This window comes from Emys orbicularis, chromosome 6, assembly GCF_028017835.1.
Source record: "Emys orbicularis isolate rEmyOrb1 chromosome 6, rEmyOrb1.hap1, whole genome shotgun sequence".
In the NCBI taxonomy this organism is placed as follows: domain Eukaryota; kingdom Metazoa; phylum Chordata; order Testudines; family Emydidae; genus Emys; species Emys orbicularis.
Genome location: NC_088688.1, coordinates 13,726,754 through 13,750,990, shown reverse-complemented (window position 1 = coordinate 13,750,990; position 24,237 = coordinate 13,726,754). Strand labels below are relative to the sequence as shown.

General features: G+C 43.7%; 1 protein-coding gene across 1 annotated transcript in view; it reads left to right on the top strand.

Annotated features, from left to right (window-relative positions):
- The first annotated feature begins 3,615 nt into the window (after window positions 1–3,615).
- SKOR2 (SKI family transcriptional corepressor 2) overlaps window positions 3,616–24,237 on the top strand; it is a 32,672-nt gene continuing 12,050 nt past the window's right edge. The window contains exons 1-5 of the mRNA XM_065406619.1: window positions 3,616–5,712; window positions 6,594–6,657; window positions 6,973–7,044; window positions 20,800–20,865; window positions 21,269–21,367. Of these exons, the coding sequence (XP_065262691.1) occupies window positions 3,616–5,712; window positions 6,594–6,657; window positions 6,973–7,044; window positions 20,800–20,865; window positions 21,269–21,367 (2,398 nt within the window). The remainder of the gene's footprint in view (window positions 5,713–6,593; window positions 6,658–6,972; window positions 7,045–20,799; window positions 20,866–21,268; window positions 21,368–24,237) is intronic.

Below are 24,237 nucleotides of genomic sequence, written 5' to 3'. Positions count from 1 at the left end.
AACCATACATACACAAAATTACGTTCAAATGTTTTGCCACGATATAAAGAGTCGTCGATTTGCTACTTAAAGAATCGCGCAAAAGGGATTATTTATTCTTGTTATGGTCATTTTAAATGTGGATCCTTTCCCATCGAAATTCCCTTTTCAAGACAACCCGCGACATCTCCAGCTCAGACAGGTCACCTCGCTACCCATTTGGACAATGCAACTGTTTTAAACACAAGGCAATCCACAGACTTATTTTATACTCAACCAACATTAGGCGGGAGTAGTCTGCATGGCGTAGGCTTTTTGCAGGTTTTCTTCGAAGTACGTTTGAGAAGCGGGTTAGAGGGGAATTATCCACAGGGCTCGATGCTGCTATTCGGGCAAAAAGGGAGTAAGGGTCTCGGGATCGGTCCTCTGATGTAATTTTAAAAACGTCTCCATACTGTGTGGGGGTGAGGGGAGGCGTCTCCCCCCACCATCTCCACCTGTTGGGGAAGCAGCGGGAGGTGGGCTGTAAGAGCTGCTGCGGTGTCTAATCAGAATGGATTGCACGGTGAGGCTATTACATTATCGGGTGACAACAGACCCTCTTTTGCCATGAATCCTGGGAAAAGAAATGCCTCGTTCTGCCAGGGTTGGGGCCCTGGCAGGTCGCCACGCGTGGCTGCACCGGGGCGCCTCTGAGCCCCCAATTTAAGCCCCCATTCAAGGCGCCGGCGAGGTCAGGGCGCTGCCGGTCGTTCTCCGCCTGCCGAGAGGGCTCTCGGTGCAGCCTGCCAGCCCCTGGATGCGGAGTGCCTGGGAGCCGGTGACGTCACCGTGCCCACTGGGTGTCGTCCTTTCGGTCCGCCTGGAGTTCGGAGACAGAGGGGAAGGCGCTCCAGCGAGCGCTCCACCTGGGGCTGGGCGCCGACCCGTTCGCACGCGTAGAGCAGGGGCTGAGGGGGACTGATCCGGCTCGCCATCTGCAACCGTCATTCTCCGCTATCATTAACACAGAGGACAGCCCTGCCTATGAGCGGAAGAAACCTTGCGAGACTCTTTGCCTGCTTGATTTGAGGACATGCTTTGATATCTCTTCCCTCTTCTCCCCCCCCCCTTTCCTCCTTTTTGAGTCCCCCCCCCCCCCTGGAAGCCGGTCAGGAGGACACATATGTAAAGAACACCGTGCTTGAGGAGGTAAATATTTCATCCTCGCTGCCTGTTCGGGTCAATGTTAGCTCTGGTCAGATTTTCTGCATAAAGTTCAGGGTGTGTGTATGGGTGTAGAGGGGAGGGACAGGCAGGTTATACATTAAATTAATTGGGGAAAGGGAGGGTGCTGGGGACCTTTTATAGGATGTTTGCTTGAGCAAAACTTTTACTTTCTTCCAATTGCCTTTTTAAATCTTATTGACATCTTTCACCAGTATTGATATATGGCTTCCCCCCACTCCCTCTGTGGCAGGGGAGGAGAGAAGGGGGAAGATTGGGGAAATGATTTCTAAATCATTTCCACTGGTTTAAACAACGCCTGGTCCACAAAACCCTTGAAAAATCATACCAGGAAAGTCTAGCTGGACTTAATCTCATTCAGGTCCGTGTCTATGGCTGTGTAAAAGTCAGCATAGTAGCTGAGAGGATAAGAATCTTAGCTGGTCAATGAGGGAGCTATTTGAAGAGTTTGTGTAGGGGAACGAGGTATAACTGTTGTCTCACATTGCCTATTAAGTATCAGAGGGGTAGCCGCGTTAGTCTGGAACTGTAAAAGGAGCCAAGAGTCCTGTGGCACCTTATAGACTAACAGACGTATTGGAGCATGAGCTTTCGTGGGTGCATCCGACGAAGTGGGTATTCACCCACGAAAGCTCATGCTCCAATACGTCTGTTAGTCTATAAGGTGCCACAGGACTCTTTGCTGCTATTGCCTATTAAGTAACTATCTCTCCGCCGGAGATATTGTATGTGATCCATCCCAGGTGACAAGCTTGGTTCCTGTCTTGTTTGAACGTGTCTAGGTTTGTTCAGCAGTCCTGAAGGCCACCCGTCTAATGAAAGCTGAGAATCAGAGAAAGCAATATTGTGAAATAGTAACAATGTCATATGAAACAAAGGCAGAATTAGAATTGTATTATGATCTTTCAAATCAGAGATAAATATGACCTGCAACTTATTAAATATAAACGATAAGGTTGAGATGGTCGCAGAAGGACAATTTTAAGCAACTGATGTAGCCTTTGATTATCTCAGTTATTACCCAGTGCTTTCTTGGGAGAGAGGATGGTGTGTTTTTTAAAAAAAAGAGGTTAAAAAAAACCCCAGTTGTTTTGCCCATAGGCGTTTCTGTTGTTTGGTTTGATAAAATAAGGCTTTAGAATGAATTGTAACTATTATTTGCTTTGAAAATATTCTTAACTGATGCAATTAAAGAATTGACTATTCTCCTAACCTGAGATGATATTGGAATGTATGCGTTTGAAAAGATGGCATTATCAACCTTTTGAAGATAGAGGAAACGTCCCGATAGCATCCAGAGAAAGCGGAAGTAATCAATTCAATATTTTCTGCTGATGGTGGGTGGTAATTGGTGCGTAGGTGGGTGGGTAGCTTCCTTGAAACCTTGTCGAATTCTTAAATCACTTCTCAGTAACATTCTTTACGCACCCATTGCTTTTCTAATGTCAACACAGTAATAGGTAAACATTTGAAAATGGTTTCAAATCATAAACACCTTCTTCTATTTAGGAGTATTTGGGTCTCAGGAATGACGATCCAGATTCATCCTGTTGATCAAACAGTAGATAATATAGTTTTAACATTTGATGCGCCAAAATTAACTACAATATTTCCGTTTTGTTTTAGAAGCTTTCCAAATTTTTCTTTTTTGCGACTGAAGATTTTATACTGCAAAAATACCACCACTCACTGGAATACGTTGGTGATGTGGATTTCGTTTCATGTTAGAAAATTATTTAAACTTCCGATTCAAAATTGTGAATTAAACCTGGTACTAAGGACAATCGAGTCATATTAAATACGTTTTGGGATAAATACATTTTAAGATTCTTTGCCATTCAGAACTCCCACTGAAGTCAATAGATGTGCTAGGTATGGTAGGAATGCAGAAAACAATCATAGCATATGAAATGACTTTTTTAGATGTGGTGTTTTAGCCCTGTTGGTCCCAGGACATGAGACAAGGTGAATGAGGTAATATCTTTCCCAAAAGTTGGTCTAATAAAAGATATTTCCTACCTTGTCTCTCCCATTTTTAGATGTCACGTTTGTACTTTTACAGCGCTTGTTAGACTGGAATAAGTGTATAAGCGCTTGTCAGGTCTGATAACCTTTCCGCGTCCACGTTTTTTAACAAAAGGTTTAACTTTCCTCAGTCCGATTCACTTGTAAATAGACCAAAGTCTGTCCCAGACCCTGGCAGAAGAAACTCAAGTGTGGGACTTCGGTTGGGTTGCGGGTTGGCCCGCGATGGCGGGTATATAATACAGTAGGACAAATGTTCTGGGGACTGCCTCTGAAAGGTGTGATTTTTGCCTTTCCTCGCTCCATTGTCCCATCCCCAGCAGACCCATGTTCTTTTCTCTTCCAGTGGGCCACAGAAGACTCCCGAGGCTGAGCGCTGAAGAGATGGCGACAAGCCCCCGGCCAGGACCTACGGACATCCTGCTCTCCTCCCCCTCCAACACCTACCAGCCGGACTCCATGAGCCAGCAGAGAGCCAGCCACGCCAGCATGAAGCCTAACCAAGTGGGCCAGGTGATTTTGTACGGGATCCCCATCGTGTCTTTGGTGATCGACGGCCAGGAGCGGCTGTGCCTGGCGCAGATCTCCAACACCCTGCTGAAGAACTTCAGCTACAACGAGATCCACAACAGGAGGGTGGCGCTGGGCATCACCTGCGTGCAGTGCACCCCGGTGCAGCTGGAGATCCTGCGGCGGGCCGGGGCCATGCCCATCTCTTCCCGCCGCTGCGGCATGATCACCAAGCGGGAGGCGGAGCGGCTCTGCAAGTCCTTCCTGGGGGAGAACCGGCCCCCTAAGCTGCCGGACAACTTCGCCTTCGACGTGTCTCACGAGTGCGCCTGGGGCTGCCGGGGCAGCTTCATCCCGGCCCGCTACAACAGCTCCCGGGCCAAGTGCATCAAGTGCAGCTACTGCAGCATGTACTTCTCGCCCAACAAGTTCATCTTCCACTCCCACCGCACGCCGGAGGCCAAGTACACGCAGCCCGACGCCGCCAACTTCAACTCCTGGCGCCGCCACCTCAAGCTGACGGACAAGACCCCCCAGGACGAGCTGGTCTTCGCCTGGGAGGACGTCAAGGCCATGTTCAACGGCGGGAGCCGCAAGCGGGCCCTGCCGTCCGCCCCGTCCCAGCCCGGCGCGGCGGCGGCCGCCCAGTGCCACCCGCTGGGCTCGGTCAAGGCGGCGGCCGCGGTGGTGGGCGGCGGGCTGCTGAGCCCGCACCTGCTGGGGGCGCCGCCGCCGGAGCTGCAGCAGAAGCGGGCGCGCTTCGAGGAGGACGAGGAGCTGGAGGGCGGCGGCAAGAGCCAGCGGAGCTACCCGGTCATCCCGGTGCCCAGCAAGGGCTCCTTCGGCGGCGTGCTGCACAAGCTGCCCGGCTGCGGCGGCCTCTTCCCGCACCCCTACGGCTTCCCCGCCGCCGCCTTCAGCCTCTGCCACAAGAAGGAGGAGGGCGCGGCGGGCGAGGCCCACAAGGCGGCCGGCGGCCTCTCGGGCCTCTTCTGGCCCGGCCGCAAGGAAGCCGCCTTCTACCCGCCCTTCTGCATGTTCTGGCCGCCCCGCGCCCCCGGCGGCCTGCCGGTGCCCACCTACCTGCAGCCGCCGCCGCAGCCGCCCAGCGCCCTCAGCTGCTCCCTGGGCGACAGCCCCAGCCTGCTGCGCCAGGCCTTCCTGGACCTGGCCGAGCCCAGCGGCGAGGCGGCGGCCGCCGGGCTGGGCACCCCCCCGGCCGCGGCCGCTCCCCCGGCCAGCGGCGCCGGCAGCGGCAGGGACCCGCTCTTCGAGGCGCCCCCTGGCGGCGGGGACGCCGCGTCCCCCGCGGCGGAGGCGGGCGGCGGGGGCAGGGTGCCGGCTCGCCATCCCCACCTGCTGGAGGGGCAGGCCGGCCGCAAGGCGGGCAGCGGCTACCACCACTCCAGCGCCTTCCGGCCCGTGGGGGGCAAGGAGGACTCGGAGAGCCTGGCCAAGCTGCACGGGGCCAGCAGCGGGCCCCACCACCCGGCCTCCCCGCTGCTGCTGCTGCAGGAGGAGCCGGGCTGCGAGCGCCACCCGCCGCCGCCCCAGCCCCCGCACCGCCTCCTCTCCCCCGGCGGCACCAGCTGCAGCTACCCCAGCGAGGAGAGCAGCGAGGAAGAGGAGGACGAGGACGAGGAGGAAGAGCAGGAGGTGGATGTGGAGGGGCACAAGCAGCCGGAGGAGGAGGAGGAGCAGGAGGGGGACCCAGGGGTGGACGCCCTAGGGGGGAGCAGCCGGTACCTCCAGAGCCGGGGGCTGACGGAGAAAGGAGGAGGCAGCAGGGACCGGGCTGCTGCTACTGGCCTCTTCCCCATCAACTCCTCCAGGCAGCAGCAAGAGGAGAAACTAGGGGACACCAATGCAGAGCTGCATCCTCCTCCCCCTGGCCCCCCGAAAGGGGGGACTAGCAGCAGCAGCAGCCCAGTGCACCATCCATCACTGGAGGAGCAGCCCTCCTACAAAGATGTAAATATCCCCTTTAGGCTCCTTCAAGCTAATTATTATTATTGAAATGCACCTTTAGGCTGAATCGGTTCCATATGCGTAAGGAAGATGGATCGCTCGCGTTCCCCACAGAAATAAAATATGCAGGGTGGTTCATACAAATCGGCCCAATTGTTCTTGAATTCAGACTAAATGTAGAGGGTTATTTCTCTTCCTTACAGTAGATTTCGGTGTGTAAAGTGGAGAAATCGCCCCCCTAAAACAGAAGTAGGGAAGAGCGATCTGCTCCAAAGGTTACATCCTTCCCCAAAGAATATTTTTGTTTCCTACAAATGGGCCACTTGAAGGCCTTAACGGTGTTTTTAAAAACATAGAGCAATTTAGACATAATTCAGACCGTCCATAGGAGAGTTTGGGGGCTTCATTCTGTATTTAAATGTTAGTACTAGAAGTCAAGAGGTGTAGAAGATTTATTAGGTCATCTTGTCTTACTCCCTGCCAGTACAGAATGGCGCCTTACAGTAAGTTGTTTTCAGTGGATGATAGAGTTAGGTCCTTTCTGATAGCTCCTGTTCAGTTAAATCTACCAATGGCAAATTAGCTCAAGGAAGAAAATAATCCAGGCCAACCTGCACACCTCCAATCTCCATTACCCCTTCACCACCCCACAAACACACAAAGTAGAAGTTGTGTATAAGAGCTAGTAACATATTGGACCTGTACAAGGTTTATAAGGTTTCCAAAAAGGCAATCATCAAAGATAATGTCATGGGGGATTCCACAATAGTCACTTCTATTGATGCCCTTTTTCTGCTGACTTTGTATTTGCCTGGGATTGTATATCTGCATATGATTGTCTCTAGATATTGATTTTGTGTCTTTAATTATTTTTATTCCTGTAGAATCAGAAAAGCAAGGAAGGTAACCAAGTCATTTTGGCTACAAAAGAGGACAGCAACTTTTCAGGTAAAGACAAATATATTTTCTTTTTCTAAAATCGATCCAATCACCAAAACCACAGCTCTGTGGGTTGTATCACTTTGTTCTCTATAACATGACTTAAACAAAAATAAATCACTTCCATGATTTCAATTAAGAAAAAAAACATTCTAATAGTCTCTTTGATGGCAATTTAACATTATATTCATTCACATCCAAAACACATCTGAGTGTGTGTTTGAATATTAGATATCTATTTTTGTTGGAGTCTACTGTTGTCTTGGGTATGCTATTTCCTGCTACTGAAAGCATTTTAAGTGTTGCATTTGTTTTTTATTTTAGATAAGAACAAAGAGCATAATTTTTTCATCACAGAAGAGCCTTCAGGAGGAGACTTCTGGCGAGATATAGCAGGTATGCTCAGGAAAGTGTAGAGGATAAGCAGACAGAGACTTAAATTCATAATCAAATGTCTGAATATTTAGTGCAAGGGTAAAGATAAAAACAATTCCAAGTAGATATAACTAAGAAAAATGCAAATAGGGGGGAAACAGTGACATTAATAGCAATAAGATTATTAATTGCTGGGCATATTTCAGCAGAAATTTCAGAAATATATCAGGTTACACAATGAAACAGGCTGGAAAAGCATAAAATGACAATAATTGAAATGTTCTCTTTGAAACCTTCCATTAAAAAGGATCACAGCTTATTGCTTTTAATATCTGTCAGAAAGACATTAAAGGTGTTTTATGACATCTATGCCAACATTTATATTATCTCCATGATAATGATCTCTACACAAAATGTATAATACATTTACAAAAATTACATTATACAAATTAAATGAAACCACCTTTTACTGATTGCTAAATGTCTCCAAGGGGTTTGGGAAAGACGTGATTAGAAGTTTTGATACTAAGTTGTCTATTGCAGTGTCTTAAGGAGAGGGTTTTGTTTCTTGGGAAAAAAGAATCTAATTTTCCATTTATGTAATGCAAACTGCCTTGGCTTTGACTATTCACGGTTAATTGACTGTCAAACGAGGTTGTTATCCTCAGGCAATGTCTGCAAATTTGCCTGTCAAATGAGACAGAGAGAGCAAGCGGGGAGAGGGGGGAGAGAGAGTTGTACAAGGAGTGGAAATGAAGAAAACGGGATCTTAAAGAAATCTTATATAATAGCAGAGAACAATTGAAAAAGATCACAAACATTTCTAAATTTATTGCATTGGTAAATTTATTGCATTTGAAAAATTATTTCTTAAAAATACTTAATGCATCTGTGGTGCCTTTTATTGTTGTTATGTGGAGGGGGGGGAAGAAAGCAATAGCATTTTAAATCATGTGAATATATGATGAAGAGATTGATATGTTATTGTGGGTCAGTAGATATCACTTGATTATTTTGGGTACCTTAAAATACTTGCTATTGATTAAACTTCCATGATAGTAGCAAGTAATCCTGAGTGATGTAGTAAGAATACAGGACACATTGTCTGTATTCCTCATTGTGGCCAATTTTTTTAAAGTAAATTTTTGCTTTTTTTTTAAGTGATTCCATCTATGCTAATTTTTTAGACAAATTATAGTGATGTGGTTGTTTTTATTTAGCTATTTATATTGCAGCCTTATGCACAAATCTGAATGCTTTGCATTCACTGATATTGCTAAACAGTGATAGCCATATATTTCAGTTACAAAATGTACATTTTAGTTCTCAAAGATGTATAAAACATTGCATATTTGGAATCTGTTAAGAGTCCTAAAGATACTAAGGAATGATCGGCAACACTTTGATGGTTAAAAGTGTTGGGACTGGAGGTAGAACAAATTGCTGCTAGAGAACTGAAAAATATCTAAGGGCCTATTTATGAAAATGCTTACTATTAGGTGTTTTGCTATCTTACCATAAGCAGTCCCATTATCCTCAGTGGGAATAGGTATGATAGGAAGTGTTTGCAGGATTGGACCCAAATGGTCCTGCACAAAGTCAAGGTATTCATAATATATTTAGTGTCATTCTGTTGGATTCAGTGTTATCAAACGGCTTCCCAGAAATTTCTAAGTATTCAAATGACATTCTAAATTAAAACTGCACATTTCAAGATATGGAAGAAATAGTTTAGAAATATTTTGGCACATGTTCAAATTATGTTCAGCGGTTCATCAGAATAAAAATAGCTTTAGAAGTAGCTCAATATCTTCTGTGTTGGAGAAACACAGTTGGTATAGTGCGCCCACACACCCAATCTAGCATGCTATTTCCAAGGCTGAAGCGGATTGGGACTGAAACAGTCTGTCCTGTACAGCCAACAAACAGTCAGTGAAAATTCTTTTTTCTTTTCAATCAAGAAGTGTTCCGGAAAGAGTTCTAAATTATTCAAATTCCCATGGCTATTTGAAGAGCTACCTGTGACTGACTTACATAACTGGTCCAGTTCTTTGGGAAAGCTGTGATAATTTACCACTCTGACCTTCCTTTAGCATATGGAGCTGAAGAATAGAAAGGCTGAAATTCCTAGGCCACAATTTGTGGTGCACTACAAATACTACATATTGTTTACAGAAAAGATCAGTTCTACAAGGAGTGTACTCAAACTGCCTCAAATTTTGGCTCAGTAAGAAATGTTGGGTAGTCATGAAGTGGATGCTCAAAATTATAAAGACCATTTCTGATTCTCAAATCTTTTTTAATTGTAAGAATGACATGGCAGTGATTTCAGAAAAATCTAAATTATAATCAGTGGGCCAAAATCTGCTTTCCTTTTCACTAATGTAAATCCAGACTAACTCAATCGAAGTAAATGAAATTACTGTAGATTTGCACCAGAGTAATGGAGAGTACAAAGCGACCCAATGTTTGTTCGGCACAGCAAATTACAGGCCCAATCCTGCAGCCTTTACTTGCATAAGTAGGCCCCAGTGGCTTCAGAACTGGGCCCCAAATTTAAATGACGTTAACATTTTCACACAAGCTGGTGGCAAAAACCAGAGAAGCCAAAACTCCAGTATGGGAAGAGAAAAGGGCAAAATTGTAAATTTAGGCCTTGATCCTGCAAATTGTTCAGTGGGGCTCTACATAAGTAAATGGATCTGCACTCACAGAACAGATTGGGGCCTTCAGTTTGAAATAACTGGCTTCTGTCTCTTCAGGTTTTTCCCAAAGAACCCTCAGCAGTATTGCCAAGTCTCTTGATTTTATCAATATTTGGTGTTTTGTAAACCCAGCTCCTGGAATCCTGTGGTTGCATGAAGAATCTTAGCTTCCATTAAAAAAGTAAATTTCTAGCCCTTGTGCTTGCAGAGGAAAGCTTGAATATGTATCCTAAGGGCTCAAAAGGCAAATAAAAAAAATCCCAGATTTATTATTTCTTTAGTTTCAAATTGGAAGATTTTTTTTTAATCTCATGATTTTTGAGGACCTGATAATGGTTTTTGTATGTTTTGGGTTTGGTAATACTGGAGACCATTCTTCATGCACTCTCTAGTCATATAGATTTTAAAAAAATCAATTTCTTTGTTTTTAAACATTAAACGAAATAGACTGTAGTCTATAAAATAGACTTTATCTACACAGAAGTACAACTGATTCCTTTTTAAGGATATTCTTTTTTTTTTTTAAGGCAAATTAACCTTTAAACATCAAGCTTTTTAGAGAGAGATTTATATACGTCCTGATTCCGGAAGGCACTTAAGCGTGTGCTTATGTGTTTTCCTGAATCCTGATTTACGTACTTATTAATCCCAAAATGTGACATGGCTCCTTTAGAAGGTGTTTGAGTGTTTTAAGTAAATGCATGCTTAGGTAGTATTTCTTCAAGAATTGTATATATGTTAAAGCCACCGTTATTTACTTGTTAACACAGAATGGTTCCTTTTGGAGGTCTCATAGTCTTCCAGTTAAAAATCTATCTATATTTTTAAATGCCTATTTATTTATCTAGTAGACTCTTGTGGCTCTACCACTGCAGCTGGTTGTTTATGTACATAGGGCTCTATTCAGCATAAAATATCAATGGCCTCTTAGTGATATATATTCGGGCAGGCTATGGATGCTGACTTCATGGCAGGCTGAACTATCCAAGGGGGAGAGTCAGCCTGCTGTTGAAGTCTTTAAAACAAGACAATAGACAGCTCCAGACAGGGGTGAGATGCAGAGGCAGGGACTAGCCTGCAGTAGTTACTACAGCCCGAAGGCAGCTATGGATAGGGGAGCATGACTCCAGCTGACCAGACTTACAAATAAATTGCATGGACGTGCTGAGGTGGGGGAATTTTGTGAGAAAAGGAAGACTGGTTTTGGGGGGAAAGCGTAGGACTGAGTCAGAAAATATGGGCTATATTCCTGCGCCTGACACAGGCTTGCTGTGTGACTGTGTCCAAATCAATTAGGCCATATCTACATTTAAAACTTCACTACTGTGATGGGAGAGGCTCTCCCTTTGCTGTAGGTAATCCACTTCCCTGAGAGGCGGATTACACCAGGGGTTAGGTCGGCTAACCTGCAGGCTTGTCTACACTTGAAACACTACAGTGGCACAGGGTTCGTGTCCGCATAGGTAATCTACGATCCCCGAGAGGTAGCTAGGTTGATGGAAGAATTCTTCCCTCGATCCAGCACTGTCTACGTGGGGACTTAGGTCGGCTTAACTACATCGCTCTGGGGGATGGATTTTTCACACCCCCTGAGAGACTTAGCTATGCCAATGTAACTTTTCAGTGTAGACTAGCCCTTAGTCTTTCTGTACTAACTTTCCCCATCAGTATAGCAGGGGCAGTGTGAAACTTATTTAGTCATTGTTTACAGAGCATTTGAACAGCCTCTGATGGATTGCTGTATAGAAGTGAAAAGCATTTAAGGTGACACACAAAGGGAGAAAAAATCATGGGTTTGTGTCCCTTTTCTTTCTTTCTTGGGTGGGAAGATGCTCTGAAATGTGGGCTTTTTATTTTTCTTTTACTTTTTTAATGGTTTCTTTAAATTAGAAATTCAGGCCTTTGCTACTCTGGCGACTGGAGTGCTAGTGAAATGTTGACATCACAAGAGCCAAGACCTTGTCTGCACACCAACTTGCACCTGTTTACCCCTGTGTTTATAAACTGATGTAGTTAAATTGGCGCTAACCCCTCTGTGACAGAGTGCAGGGAGTGAACAGGTGAGCCTGCACGCTGATCATTTGGACACCAATTAGCTCCCTGGAGATAGCTGACTGAGGTAATTAGATGATCAGGCTGGCTGAGATAAAGGGCCCACCAGCCCCCCCAAAAAAAAGAGACACAGGAAGGAAGGAACGGGGCTAGCTGAGCCCAGTCCCACACAGGCCTGAGGGAAGGGAGACCTCTACCCCTCTCAGGTCCTGAGGAGAGGGTCTAAAGTACAGAGGATATTGTAAATAGCCCTGTTGCATGGGCCTGTAATGGTGTTGGTGGAGCACGGTGGATACAGTACCAGTAGAGTCTGAGCCAGTTTCTCTTGTGCAAAGAGGCAGCAGCAGAGCCTGCCCCCCTACACCCTCTATAGACACTCTTATTTCCAGTTAACAGTGGCCTATTTCAGTTTAGCTTAGGCCTGGTCTACACTTAAAACTTATAGCCTTGGGGTTCAGGGGTCTGAAAAACGCACTCTCCTGAGCAACTTAGCTATGCTGACCAAGCCCCCTGTGTAGTTACAGCTAGGTCCATGGAAGAATGTTCCCATTGCTCAGAGAGGTGGAGTTCCTACAGTGATGGCAAAACCCCATCCATCGCTGTAGTCTGCATCTACACTACAGGGTTATACCAGCAAAACGACAGTGCTGTACTATGCTGCTATATTTCCAATAGTGTAGACATGGCCTTACTCTGCTTTCTTACAGGATTAAGCGAAACCAAAATTGGCCACTCTTAAATCTAAAATAAGTGTCTACCCAAGGGTTTGCACCAGTTTAACTACTTTGGTTTTAAAACACACCTTTAGTTGGACAGGCATAAGCTTGTGTGTAGGAAAGGCCCTGCAGAGTGATAGCTGTGCTATAAAGAGGGGAAGGGATTTTTCCTTATACTGATTAAAATTGTTGGGGTTTTTGTTGTTGTTAGGTTGGTTTTTTTTAGACATCTATTTAGCTTTTAATTAATATTTAAGAGAAAGGAATCCTGTTAAATATTCAACACCTCCTCCCTTTCAATTAAGGAGTGAGAGTACACAATGGATGCCGAGCCCCCTAGGGAAGTACCTCAGGAAAAACAGGGGAGATCAGACTTAACATTCCTAGATTTTTTTTTTTAAGATAAAAAACAAGTAGGCGGGGGAAAAAAACCTTTTTAAGAAGGTTCAGGTCCTCTTTGTACATCAAAAACAAACACACACACACACATCATATGCTCTATTATTAAAGAAAACTCCTTTTCAGGTCACCTTTAAATCTCTCGCTTCTCCCATCCCACCCTCAGCCTCCCACAAGGGTAAGGGTTGGGGAGTTACAAAAATGCCTTTCTCTGCCTGGTAGGAAGCTTCTCTACTCCCAAGATCTCTGTTTGTTGAGGCTGAAGGAGGTACCCATCATGCCATGTGCCCTTTCCTCCATTCTGATATGCAGCTTTCAGTCAGAGAGCCAATGACCTTAGACTATCCTTTTAAAGTTTAACCAAGCAAGTGGGGAAGAACTTTCCCTAGCACTATTCCATTTCTGTGTTAGGATGTCAGAGGATTGAACTCTCCCAAGAATCTGACAGCCATCTGTGACTTCCTTTGAAATGGGGGAATTGCAGGATACTTAAGGGCGCAGCTTCTGTGGTTGTAGAGAACGAAAAGCTTGAAGGACTGTGTTTACCTGCTGTAGCTGTGGTGCAGACATCATACTATGGTAATGTTTTCCTCAGAATAACAGTTTAAAAAAGATTACCTGAACTCTTTGAGGAAAGACAGACCCAATGAGATGGACCGATTAAGAAAAGAAATCATGGCTGTAACTTGTATAAGAACAATATACATGCTTAATATAATTTGTAGCCTATCCTGTCTCAATTCTGCTATATTCCTTAATTTTTTAACTTATCTTTCACCCGCTCATTTAATACTTCTGTAACAAAATAACTGCTACTGTCAACAATTCTGTTCTCTTTTAACAAAATGTTAGTAACTAAAAAAAGTTATTCTGAGTTATACAAGCACCCAGTCTTTTTCCCAAAAGAAGTATAAACTGATCATCCAATTTGTATTTTCTCTTATTTTAATGTGTTTTTTAAAAGCCTAATGTTTTTTATTTTTATTTATTTATTTTGGTTAAACATTTTTTCTGGACAGAGAGATCTTGTATATTTCACATCACCCCAGAATGAATTTTTACAATCCTATTATATAAACTCCGCTTATAATGAAAATGCTAGCCCCAAAGTAACTATATCTATATAAATATATAGGCATAAATGAGCTTTTATAATAAATGTAGAAGATAGAACAGATGTTAAAAAGGTACATGTTGAATATGTTTCATATATTATGATTTTCACGCATACTGGTTGTAAGTGTGCATTGATTTCTGAAAGTAAACCATAAATGTTTCACAGTAAATCTTCAGAATACATGTAAGAGGGGACCTTCCAGTTTTACTTTAAAACTAGCTCATAATGAAAACACATTCCCAATTACACAACAAGATTCAGGATTTTTCTAAATAGTTGGCAACTTGCATGTTGTGTAGTGATTTATTTAGTGCTGTACTGCTCATATTTTTAAGAATAGCCCTTTTTGAAGATTCTTTTTGGCAAACACTTAAGCACATGAATAACTTTCTTCACCTAATTTCAGTGGGACTACTTATGTGCACAAGTGTCTGCAGAATTGGTCTGTTGGGTAAAACAGTACATTTTGAAGAATTAGGCAACAAATTAATATCTTCCAAAATGTTGGGGTCCCATTCTGCTTCAGTCATAAACAATAGCAGATCTGCCACTAATTTCAATGGGAGCATGGTTTGGTGGTTCTTATATTTTTAAAATAATTTATTTTCCACATTTTCTGTCTCAAATCTCTCAGAGTTAATGAAAATTCAAGAGGGGAAAAAGTCATCTTTCCAGAAGATAATTAAATAGTACCTTATGCCAAAATGTTTACATTTTAGTTTGATAACTCTCTATATGAAGTAACCACATTTAAAAAAATATATATAAAAAATTCAAGAGAAAACTACAAGAAGCAAGGTATATACACTGTGACAGACCCAGACCAGTGGGGTACAGGAGTCTGGTAGAGGGCAAATATACTGGTCATTGGATGAGTAGTTTTCTGTTCCCTGAGTGACCAGAGCAAGGGCTGCACTAGAGTAATCAGGAACCTGCTAGAACCAGTTAAGGCAGGCAGGCTAATTAGAACACCTGGAGCCAATTAAGAAGAAGCTGCTAGAATCAATTAAGGCAGGCTAATCAGGGCACATGGGTTTTAAAAGGAGCTCACTTCAGTTTGTGGTGTGAGTGTGAGGAGCTGGGAGCAAGAGGTGGAAGGAGCTGAGAGTGAGAAGGTGTGCTGCTGGAGGACTGAGGTGCACAAGCGTTATCAGACACCAGGAGGAAAGTCCTGTGGTGAGAATAAGGAAGGTGTTTGGAGGAGGCCATGGGGAAGTAGCCCAGGGAGTTGTAGCTGTCATGCAGCTGTTACAGGAGGCACTATAGACAGCTGCAGTCCACAGGGCCCTGGGCTGGAACCCGGAGTAGAGGGCGGGCCCGGGTTCCCCCCAAACCTCCCAATTGACCTGGACTGTGGGTTCTTCCAGAGGGGTAGGTCTCTGGGCTGTTCCCCAACCCACATGGTGAATCTCTGAGGCAAGAAAATCCGCCAATAAGCGCAGGACCCACCAAGATAGAGGAGGAACTTTGTCACAACACCTAGAAATATACTCAAAGTATGTAATCCAGAAAATTTACACCTTCTCTATTACCAAAAGTTACATCAAAATGACTTTGACTTCCATTGAGTTTCTCCAGAATTGCATTGGCATAACCGAGAGCAGAATTTAGCCTGTAAATTCCCTACAAATGTAGTCAATCCAGTAGTTCCATATGAACAAAACTGCCATTGGAAAAATAGTTTATCAGTACTGATCTCAGTTATAGCCAAGTAAATCTAGTGAAACTCCACTGATTTCAGTGAAGTTACTTATTTTTATAGGTGTACCTGAGATCCGAATCTAGTCCAATATGTGAGATTTGCATTATTTTTTCATTCCTAGAAAGGGTTTTAACGGTTTTACCTTGAATTGAAATAACCAAATAAAATATAGCAAATTTTAACATACATACAAAAAAGGAGAAACTGATTAAATTTGATAGAAAGGAGGGAAAACAGACTATGGGAAAATGAGCAAGAATATAGGAATAATACCTGTGTTTATATTATGTGGGTCAGGCCCCTTGAAACTGGCATAAACTTCCCATCTCAGCCTTGAAGAGTTTTGCTGCATTGACACCTTTAGTGCTGGGAGCACATCAAAGCACCAAGTCTACTTGCAAAGTGCAAAACAAAAGAATGATGGACATGTGGTCAAGGGACTGGACTTGGAAATGCCTGGCTCTGCCATACGCTTGCTGTGTGTTCTTGGGCAAGTCACTTAAAATCTCTTTGACTCAGTTCCCCATCTGTATAATGAGGCTAATATGTCTTTTCTCCCACCCTTTGTCTGTTTAGATTTCAAGTCCTTCAAGGCAGCGACTGTCATTGTTCCTAGCACAATGGGACTCCAGTCTCAGTTGCATGAGAGTAGCACCTGTACAAACAATAAAGAACAGGAGTATTTATTAAAAAGTCATCATTTCAAATGATTACCACATAGTAGTATCTGCGATATCGCAGTTATCTGCTAGTCTAGATCTGGGGAAAATGTGCTGACATTTTAATGGCAACCAGTATATAAACCAGGGGTTCTCAAACTGGGGGTCGGGACCCCTCAGGGGGTCGCGAGGTTATTACGTGGTGGGGTCCTGAGCTGTCAGCCTCCACCCCAAACCCTGCTTTACATCCAGCATTTATAACATTGTTAAATATATTTAAAAGTGTTTTTAATTTATAAGGGGGGTCACACTGAGAGGCTTGCTATTTGAAAGGGGTCACCAGTACAAAAGTTTGAGAATCACTGATATAAACTATATTAATCAGATCTCTACTGCAATCATGCAGGCCAGGCTAAACTCCCAAATTCCTATCCCACCATGCATGGGGCTCAGTGTTTTATTTTTAAAAAAAATAATGTGAGATGGAATCTCTAGGGTCATTCTTTTTCGGTTGTTCCAATGTCCTGGGCAGGAATCTGGAGGGGAGGTTCCTCCCAGTATGTTGCAGATGTCCCCATTGACTGTGCTTCTTCATGTCTTCTGTAGTATAGGCTCTCCAGATCAGGCTCTCTGTGTGTTTTGAGAGAGACAGAATTGGGGCATCCCCCTCTGCATTGGCTTGTGTGCTGTGTTTCTGGTGTGCATAACTGCACAGTGAGCCAGAATTTGAGCCTGTCTTTATCCCTATTTTTCAATTTGTTGAAATGCAGTTCTGCTAAATCTGAATGTATTGCCTAGAGTCAGCCAAATGTGGTAAGGTGCTTTGCAAACATCCCCCTGAAGTTTTGCCAATTACCTGCTCTGCAATAGCCCATTCAGTTCTAGATCTCTGTTAAGCAGAGATTGCCAATTATACCACATCTTTTACAATGTGGGCAAATATCCATTAGGTTCTAAGTGTGGAACATCAAAATGATTTCATTTACAGTATGATGTAAACCAGATTTCACTCCGGGGGACTGAAGGAGGCAGACATTAATGTCTCTATATCATCTAGCCTCCTGTCTAGTTGTGTAACTAGCTTTCTGCTTAAAATTTAAGACCTTTGTGTATTTAACAAAGTCTCGGTTCCCGGAAATTATTTTAACTATCTGGCTTTTTCACAGATTTCAAGCAGGTAAACATCAGGAGTCCTGCTCCATATAGTAAATACAGCATGTTTTATTTACTTAGAACCCAGTCTTGAAATTGAATTCCTTAGGGCAGACTCACTGCAGGACTGGGGTCTTAGATGCTACAATAATAAGCCCAGGTCCGAATTTTCAAAAATAGAAGCCTAAAGTTAGGCTCTTAAATCCATACTCAAATGAGTGAGATTTTCAAAAGCATCTAAATGACCTAGGAGCAAAAGTCCCATGGAGCTGAAGTTGACTTTAATGGGACATTTACTCCTAGGTCACCTGTTCATTGATGTCAACTTCAACTCAGTGGGACTTTCTCCTAGGTGACTTAGGTGCTTTTAAAAGATCCCACTCTTCTTAAGAAAATGTTGGCCATTATGTACAAACCTAAAACAGTGTATCAAACAGATTTAAATTCATGGAGAATAATAGAAATTAGAGTCAGAAATTACCTGAGTCCTCTAGCGCATTGGTTTTCAAGCCATGGGGCATGTCCCTCTAGGTGTCTAGTTGCAATGAGGCTATCAGGGGGAGCAAGGTGAGGTGCAGGGCTGATGCTGTCCAGATGTCCAGGGCAGGGCGGCATTGGGGAGATCGCGCAGGGAAGCCCCAGCCATCGGGGGGAGTGCACTTCTGCACCAGCGTATTGCTCTCCCCATCCTGCCCGCTGGGGACTCTCTGCACTGTCCCTGCTGCTGCTTTGGCCTGGCCTGGCTGGCCGCACCCTATGTATTTTAAACCATCTGGAGCCTCCTGGAGTGAGAGGCTCTGGGGCAGGGGGGAGGGAAGGTGAGGAGCCCTGATCTGCTCTGCTTCCAGGAGCTCCTCCAGGGATGGAGCCAGCTGGGTCCTGATGCCGCCAAAGGCGTGAGCCGGATGGGTGGAACTTGGGCTGGGGGTGGGCCTGTTATGTGACTCCCATGGAGAAGGTGGAGCACAACCAAAAAAAAAAAGCTTGGGAACATCTGCTCTACCATATCCTCTAACACAAGCTGTGGGAGACTTGTTTCACCGAATCCTTACGACTGATTTTTCTCTCTCTTCACAAATGAAAGTTATTCTGCTTTCCCTGTTACTTAGTATTTATTTAGCATCATGAATCTCTCACCCTACAGAGCTGCTAGAGATGCCGTCCCTGCACTTAAGTGTATGATATATTTAAGGTAGCCAAGAAAGCCATGGGGTAAAATTTTAAAAAGCACCTAAGTTCCTTTTTCAAATGCATTTTGGACACTTAGGAGCCTAAATCACATTGACTTTCAGTTAGGTTCCTACGGTCCAGATTTGTAAAGGTATTTAGGCACCTGAAAACGTAGATAGGCACCTAGTGGGATTTTCAGAAGTGCCTAGCTGTCTAACTCCCATGTCCACAGTCCTTCAAGCCCTCTGCTCTTGGAACTGTCATTAAAGTCAAAGCGAGTTCTTCACACAGCAGTTTTGCAGAATCTGGCCTGCCCGGTGCTTGCACAGAGCTAAATACCAATACTACAAAAGAGAATGGAAAACATGCTCCTAAGCCAGTGACAGTGATGAAAATAGAAATGTTTCCTAAACAGATGAGATTGTTCTGTGTAATTTAGATTGTGCTGACCCCCAGAATGTACTAGGCCCCTTTGAAACACAAAAGAGGACACAGTCCCTATTCTGAAGAGCATATAATCTAAAACCCAGTAATTAGCATTGCCAGTGGGAATGCATGCCCCCCCCCGCCCCGCACAAACCTCAAATCTTGTGCTAATTTAATACTCTGCCAGTTAATTCCAGAAAGAGTATTCAATCTGTTGTATTCCCATATTCATTTTAAAGTATTTATTACATTAAAGCATTCTAAATACTGACTCCCAGATTAATCTCTTTTAAAAACAAAATCTTTTTATTAAACAAAAGAAAGGGATTCCTATTTATACAAGTCTATTAACAAAGGCCAATTATCCAGTATGCTTCAAACGTACCATGTCTGCTCAGATTTATCAAGTCCATGCTATAAATTAGGGCCTAATATTAGAGTCCTCATGCAAGCAAAACGGCTGCTTCAAAGGGAGTTTCGTCCATAGAATTGGCCTGTTTCTAGCCAGTAGGAGCAGGAAAGGGTTCTGCCGATGGACACACCTTTGTGATGGGCAAAATAAATCCAAATAATGTCCTGCCCCTCTATTGGGTCACTTTTTTTGTGGGCATCATAGATTCAGTAAGTCTTCAGGAGGGATGTGAATGAAGAGCAGGCAGTAGCTTGGGCGTTCTGTGCATAGAGAGTGGGATGGAAGAAGGTAGGGTGATGTTTGCGGGAGAAGTGAATGAGAGAGGCATTGAGGTTGGTATCTGTGACAGTGCAGAGGTGACGCAGTAAGAGACAAGATTCAAGATGTAGGGTGAGACAGAATTATGCAGGGCCTTGACAGTGAGGACAAGAAGTTTCAATTTGATGTAGAGAATGGGGAGCCAGTTGAGCCGTGCATAGTTGGGGAGCGGGTTGACGTGGGCATATCTGGGGAAGAAATTAATGTTAGTGACCACATCTTGGATGAGTAGGAGATGGGTGATGTGGATAGCAGGGAGGCCAGAGAAGAGGGAGGTGACATAGTCAAGGAATGGATGTAATTTCTTTAGCTATCGGGGGAGAGAGGAAGGTTTGGGACTTTGATATGTCTTGGAGGAAGGACAGCAAGATTTGGACATTGCTTTCTCTCTTATTGATGTAAATCAATAACTATTCCCCCCTCCATTTATCACATTTCCTGTCCTTAAACCTTAGCAGCAGCATGGTCTGCACATCCATCTGAACCCCACCCTGCCACTGAGCTGGGGAAGGAATGCTATCCCCGCACTCACTTAGCTCACCTATGCACCTGCTTTGACCTTCGAGGAGCACATATGCCAAGTAGTTACCATCTGAAATTAGGAGCTAGTGTACGCTAAACAGCATGGTGATAAATTCTGTTTATAAAAAGTACTTCTAAGCAATGAAATTTTGTACAGAGCATTTCTGAAGCCTTGGACATCTATGATAACACTTAAGATCATAGAAGATATGACATCAGAAGTCTGGTGATTATGATAAGGGCCCGATTCTGCTGTCTTTGCAAAGGCAGAACTCCCTTTGATATCAATGATGGTTTGTCCTAGACTGCAGGAGTGAGCTCTGAATGCTGAAACCTTCTGTCCAGACTTTCAAAGAGGATGTAAGAACAATACCCGATAAGAAGCAACGTATATAAATCAATAACTTTTTTCCTTTCTTTATTAAGGTGAACACACACAAGAAACCAATTCACCTCATTCACTGAAGAAGGATGTAGAAAACATGGGGAAAGGTAACCACCCCCCGCCTCCCCTCCCCCCCCCCCAGCTTTGATATTATTAAAATGCTCTTGGTTTTAATAGAATATAATGATAAGAGGGAAGTATTTTTGTTCAGCACCATATTTTAAGCTTGACAAGTAGCATATGAATAATATATGGACCTTTGGGTGGATATAATTGAGATTAATGCATACATATCAATCAATACATGACACTGTAATACAATACTTTAAAATAATATATTACATTGATTTATATTCATGGATTTCTGCACAAAATCTATCCTAGATCTATACAATGTTTTTTTTAAACTACTAAAATATTTTCTTATAATAATGAATTGCCACACATAGCAGTTTGCTCAAGAGTTATTTATACAAATTAGTAAAACAGCTCTTCTTTTCTCTTTGTTAGAAGAACTTCAGAAGGTTTTGTTTGAACAAATAGATTTACGGAGGAGATTAGAACAGGAATTCCAAGTGTTGAAAGGAAACGCTTCTTTCCCAGTATTCAGTAAGACATATTTCTGTTTTCACTGTTTGTAGAATGTCATCATCATTTATTATCAATTTATAAAAGTATAGGAGTGATGTTCATAGGTGTGTTTGTCACTAGATGCCTGAGCTGGCCCCACTGAAGTCAATGGGAATTCTACCATAGATTTCAATGGCAGTAGGTCAGGCCCTTCAGGCATAAACTTAAAGTGAGATGTATATTTTTGGATAAGTATAAACAAGAATTTTGTCACACTGGCTTTGGTAACTTTCCTCTCCCTGTTCAAAACATTAGGGGTCCACCAAGACCTGCCCCACTATTGTATTCTGACCATAAAGCCAGCATAAGTAGCGGCACTCCATTGGAGGGGGAACCTACAGCATTAGGGCCTATGCCATATCTGTTGTCCCTGCAGCTGGCCAAAAGGGAACGGTTGGGGCTTCACTATACCCTGTAATGCCCATCTGTTGCATCAACCCCATGAGGCCTTGGTAGCCAGTGGCCTTCAGGCTTTTCTAAGTGATGGAGGGGGACTGGCCCAGCCTAAATTTGGGGCAGGCAAAGGCCACTTCTGCGTTTTCCATCCTGAAGTGGGTTGCGTGTTCTTTGGCCATTGTTGAGGATCTGGGCCATTAAGAGGTGATGGACTATGCCATACAAACAAAGGATTATGAGGAACGTCATAAAACCGATATGGAATTGTCTCCCCTATGGTGAAAGACCAGTTGCTTGAGGTTTTTCAAAATAGACTGAATGAAGGAGTGGAAAATAAGCTGCAAGGGAAAATCCGGCACTGGCCAGGGTCAGATTAGACGACATAATAGGCCTTTTCGGTTTCTGATTTGTATGATTCTATAGCGCTGGGCAAGCCAACGTGCCTCTGCAGCTCTCTGCTTCTTGTTATGCCACACAGCACAGCACTCAGTACTGCAGTTCAGCTCTTCCCACGTGCAGCCCACTGTGCATAAGGAGATGTCACTGTCATGCAGCTGTTCAAGCACCCAATCCTCTGCTGCCATTTGCTCCACTGAAGAGTGAAGGAGTGAGGCTCAGCGTTAAAGGTGTCCCGAAAAGGAAAAAACTAAACCATTGGTGCCCTTTTCTGCTTCTTCCTGATGTCTAAAGAAGGCCTGAAAGTTTGGTTGCATTTTTGTTTTTAAAGTCTGTTTGCTTTTAACTTTAATATCAGGTCTTGTCTATGCCCCTTTTGCTGCAGGGTTCTGTGGATTGACAGAGAATTATTGAGAGTAGGACATCACAAAAGCCGAGAAGCTGAAACTTAATCAGCTGGGAGGGGAAGGGATTTTAGTCAGATGCTTGTTTTTTGTTATCACTTATCTGACTGAAGGCACTGATGATTACTTGGGCAAAAAGCTCTAAACAATGCCATTTCTTCAGCTGCAAACCATTCCAGTTCTTTGGTCCTGCAAATAGTCCTTCCACAAAATCAATGAAGACAAGACTCGATATGCCAGATATTCCCAAGGTTTAAAAAACAAACAGAACAGGCCTTTACATCACAGAGAAGGGAAAGGGGAGTACAAAAAGTATTTTCCCCACCTTTAAGTAGATAGAGTAGAATTTTACACCCCCCTTCCTCCCCCTCCCCCCCCCAAAGGCATGACATCAGGGAGAATACAGAAAAGCTAAGAAATGCAAGGAAGGTCTCTCTGAATATCTCCCATCTTTAGCCTGGATATCAAAAAGATTAGTACATCTTCATAAATTAATACAAAGCAAATCCTGAAGTTATGTGATGTATGCCATAAAATAAGGATGACCCAATATGTAGAACAAAATTAGCCATTGGGCTTGGAGCGAGATGATTTTAAAGTAATTCATGTACACCTCTACCCCGATATAACGCTGTCCTCAGGAGCCAAAAAATCTTACCGCGTTATAGGTGAAACCGCGTTATATCGAACTTGCTTTGATCCGCCAGAGTGCGCAGCGCAGCCCCGCCCCTCCCGGAGCACTGCTTTACCGCGTTATATCCGAATTCGTGTTATATCGGGTCGCGTTATATCTGGGTAGAGGTGTACTTCAATTTATGTACTTGAAAGCATTTACATTCATGGGATTGTAAAAATGGCATCTTGGAATCATGCCATTCAGGTCTCACATTTATCCTTTTGTTCTGCAGTAAAATTAATACTCCATCATTGCCATGTAAATAAACCCTGCAATTAAACCACATGAAATACAATTCATATGAAAGAAAATAATGCGTACTGCTGACCAAGGAAGTGGCATCCGTGCACACCAGCATGAAAAATAGGTGGTTTCAATACACCACAAAGCAGTGGTCAATTTTACTCTAGTTTAAAATAGAAAACAAGTACTTGTGCTATAAACACTAGATGCAAGTGACTGTAAAACCTGTTTACAGATTTAGATTTACCAAGCAAACAAACAACCCCCTCCCCCCAACATATATAGTAAAATGGGAGAACAGGCCTTTCTAAAGAAAACGTGTATAACATCCTAGCTAACTGTGTCCCTCTTGACAGGTTGTTCCACAGCAGCTCTGCTTCTACCTGAAAAAGCTGTTTTTTAAGCTCAAGTGCTAGAATTTTGGGGGGTTTGGTTCTGTAGGTCCCAGGTTTGCTCCACATTGACAGCTTGTGCTGGGGCCATCACAAAAGGACCAGATAGATAAATCTCATGGTAGATTGCAGATGGTCTTATTAAAAGGCAGTTGAATTGAAAATGGTAAGGAATTAAAAGTACAGAAAATGAGCACGAGAAGGAAAACAGACCTCTTCTTTCTGAGAGCCTGATGCCTCGGGGGCAGCAGAGTTTGAAGAAAGAGCACGGAGCTGGGAACCAATCCTCTCACTGTGTGATCTTGAGCAAGTCAGACAAAGGATTGAATGGGCTATGGAGGT